The sequence below is a fragment of the Vicia villosa genome, linkage group LG3 (genome assembly GCF_029867415.1).
Source record: "Vicia villosa cultivar HV-30 ecotype Madison, WI linkage group LG3, Vvil1.0, whole genome shotgun sequence".
Lineage (NCBI taxonomy): Eukaryota > Viridiplantae > Streptophyta > Magnoliopsida > Fabales > Fabaceae > Vicia > Vicia villosa.
This window is the reverse complement of record NC_081182.1, coordinates 133,845,584-133,849,119: the sequence shown is the minus strand read 5'-3', so window position 1 is coordinate 133,849,119 and position 3,536 is coordinate 133,845,584. Positions and strand designations below refer to the sequence as shown.

Here is a 3,536-nt window from a genome sequence, read left to right as displayed (position 1 = left end):
AAAAAATATTCAAGCAGGAAAGTATAAAAAATATATTTAATTATTTATTAAATAGTATAATTATAAATATATTTAATTATTTATTAAATAGTATAATTATTGGTTACTTTCGAAGCATTTTACATTGATGCAACATTATCCAAGTTTTTGAGTTGGGTAGATAAAAATTTATCTAAAAAAATGTGGCATGAATGAATATTGATGGGAATATAAACTTGATATTAAAGGACATTCTATTTAAGGAAGATTTTAAGTATATTTTACTTTTTAGATTCATTGAATAATTGATGTATCTAGTCTATATATATTAAAATTTGTTTATAATTTATTACGAAGAGCGAAAATACCTTTATGAAGAAGAGTCTATACACACGTCATGAATGAAGATATTATCATGGAGAGGGAAGATTTAATGCTTTCACCTGCTGGTGACAGTGAACCAACTCTCAGAACTGCACATTTTCTCAAACCAATTGCAAACTCCATGAATGTACCAGTTTTTCAGTTTACATCATCATCACCATCTTCTATTTTTGAACCAAAGGAGCTTCCTTTGAAAATCCATTTCAGTGGGTGGCGCTACTCAACACACAAATGGGTTTGTTGGGTTAATCAGCTTACACAAAAGTATGAATCAGTATGGAAGAAAGCTGGAATCTTTGAAGCTATAATGAGCTCTAAGTCGTGCTGCATACTTAAAAATCAGGACTTGCTATATGGGGTTGTGGAGAAATGGTGTTGTGAGACAAACACCTTTGTGTTTCCCTTTGGTGAAGCAACTATTACTTTAGAGGATATCATGGTCTTAGGGGGTTACCCTATTCTTGGCGATCCTGTTTTTACTTCACTTGGAGATCAAAAAATGAAAGACATTGAAAAGAAGCTCAACATTGCAAGAAAGGAACTTTATAAGAGTAAAACAGGTAAGCCTAGAGCACCATTATGGATGGATATTTTCATTGATAAAGATAGTGAAATTGAACATGAAGCATTCCTTGCTACTTGGTTGTCTGTTTTTGTTTTTCCTCATAATAGTATGTTGGTGAAAAGTTCTATGTTTCCTCTTGCTATTCATCTTGCTAGAGGGAATCTTGTTGCTTTGGCACCGGCTGTTTTGGCTAGCTTATATAAAGATTTAAGTTTGTTTAAGAAAACAGTAGTTGATTTGAAAAAATATCATCCTGATGGTGGTGGTGATATACTTCCTTTAAAAATTACTCTTGAATCACCCTTTTATTTGGTTCAAATTTGGGTGTGGGAGAGGTTCAAAAATTTACAACCACAACCCATGTTGATCAACCATGGAGATCCTTTATTGCTTAGGTGGCATAAGGTCCAGGCCATGAAAGTTGACAATGTGAGGTTGGCATTAGACTCGGCTATAGATGATTTTCGTTGGCGTCCGTATGTTAGATATGCTGATAAGTGTGGAATGTTTTATCCAAATGGTGAATTTTGGGTACCATTTAAGAAAGATTTAGATAAAGAAATGCTCTCATTTGTTACATGTATGAGAGATTCTGAGTTAGTTGGATTTGACTCTGTAGAGCAATATCTCCCTCATAGAGTTTCTATGCAATTTGGAATGGATCAAGATGTTCCTGGTTATGTGCCTAGATTCAATGAGACTAAAGAGATTGCTTGGAAAAACTACTGCAGGCCCATATCTGATAGCAATTTGTATTTTCCATCAAGATTTTTTGAGGCAGATGTTACTATGGGTTACGCAAAGTGGTGGAGGCAATCGGCATTGGACCGTGAGGACTTTGTTAAGAACATTGTGAAGCGGAAGAGAAGTGCTACTTCAAGGAAACATAGACCTCATGCAGGAACATTTAGCAAAAGTGGTGTTCATCTTGGATTTCCTTCCGTATCTGTGGAGGAATGTGAGCCTGTCTCGAAAGAGTACAACTGTGGTGGCATAATCTATGAACATAAACATTTCGAGAAAGATTTGAAAGATGAAAATGGGATCAAAGAAGCAAAGGTGTCTGGTGACATAATCGTTTTATCTGATAGTGAAGATAAAAGCAAAAGCTATGCTATCAGAAACAAAGTCTCTTTGTATGGTGACATAATACCATCAAATATTGGTGGTGAATTATCTGAATGGGGGGTTGAAGATGAAATCAAGAGTCCATTTAGTGAAATAAATGTAAATGAAATCAACAAGGAAAGTGTTAGGTCCTTTACATTAGACAATGAATTTGATCTTGAAAATAGGATTCAGAAGCTTGAAAGAGTGATTTCTAAGCTTAAAGAAGCAAGATTTGGCCACAAGGTAGAAATTGTTTAAGCCAAAGCCAAGGCATAGTACTCCTTGGTTTGTGACAGCATAATATTACTTTTCTTTGGTATAGAACCAATTTAATATTCCTAATTTTCTGTATTAGTTTACAGTAATTTGTTTGCTAATAGTACTTTTTTGTGTAGCCTGTAAAAGTTGCTTTCTTTCAATTGTAGTGATCAGTACTTGTAGTAGTAGGTAATTTAATATGAAGGTACTGAAGTTAGAGTTATTTTGTAGAACATGGAAATGTCAAAATGAATGAAGCTACTAATTTGTTATCTTTATCACTTGATTTGATAACTAGTACTATCTCCGGTTTTTATTATGACAAGTTAAAAAAAAATTGTTATATGAAAATAAAAAATTATAAAGGTTTTTATAAAATTATTTTTCATTAATGAAATGTGATAGATAAATTTATATAATTGAAAAGAGAAGAAATAATAAATATTTAAGGATATAACAGAAAAATATTAGTCCTTCTATTAATATTTTTTTAAACCAGTTTTTTTCATACTTTTAAATCGTGACTGAACTGCCACGTTGGTTTTTATTTTTATATTTCATTTTTTAAATACTAAATTAATTTTTAATTATATTTTCATTTTTTAGATATTATTAAATCAGAATTTGGGTATTATTAATTCAGAATTGTTTAAAAATAAAATTATAATTAAAGACCAGTTTAGTATCTAAAATATGAAAAATAAAAAATAAAAGCTAAGGTGTCAGTCCAGTGACGATTTAAAAGTATGGAAAAAACCAGTTTAAAAAAATATTAACAGAATGACTAATATAATCCGGTTAAATTTTGTACGAAACTAAATCGGATTTTTTTTTTGTGAAAGACTAATTTGGGTTGTGTAATTTTTGTAAGGGACCAAAATAAATCTGCACTCTATTTAAATATAATTTTTGTTCTAAAATAATTTATAATAAAAAACGTTGAGAGTAAAATATTTCATAAATAGCAAATGATGGATTCGATAACTAAAGTATTTTAATTTTATGTTAGTCAACTAGCAGAATTTAAACATTGCTTAATGAACTCAAAGACTGTTCTTCTTTGACGGTGATGAAATATTTCTAAATGTTATTTTGTCTTATTCTCTTTTTGAAATTCAACATGAGTATTTCACTTTTTTAATATAAAAATTTCAATTTTTGTTATGATGACCCCACATATTTATATTTATTTATTTGTAATTATTTTTAATAGTAAACTCAACTATAAGAATTGATTATC

At 30.3% G+C, this 3,536-nt stretch overlaps 1 protein-coding gene across 1 annotated transcript; it reads left to right on the top strand.

Annotated features, from left to right (window-relative positions):
• Window positions 1-376: 376 nt before the first annotated feature.
• On the top strand, window positions 377-2,296 carry LOC131659000 (uncharacterized). Its single transcript, XM_058928246.1, has one exon. The coding sequence runs from the start codon at window positions 377-379 to the stop codon at window positions 2,294-2,296; it is 1,920 nt and encodes a 639-aa protein (XP_058784229.1).
• The last annotated feature ends 1,240 nt before the right edge of the window (window positions 2,297-3,536 follow it).

Excerpts from the sequence above, each read along its gene's own strand:
- LOC131659000 (XM_058928246.1), top strand. The coding sequence starts at position 377 with ATGAATGAAGATATTATCATGGAGAGGGAAGATTTAATGCTTTCACCT.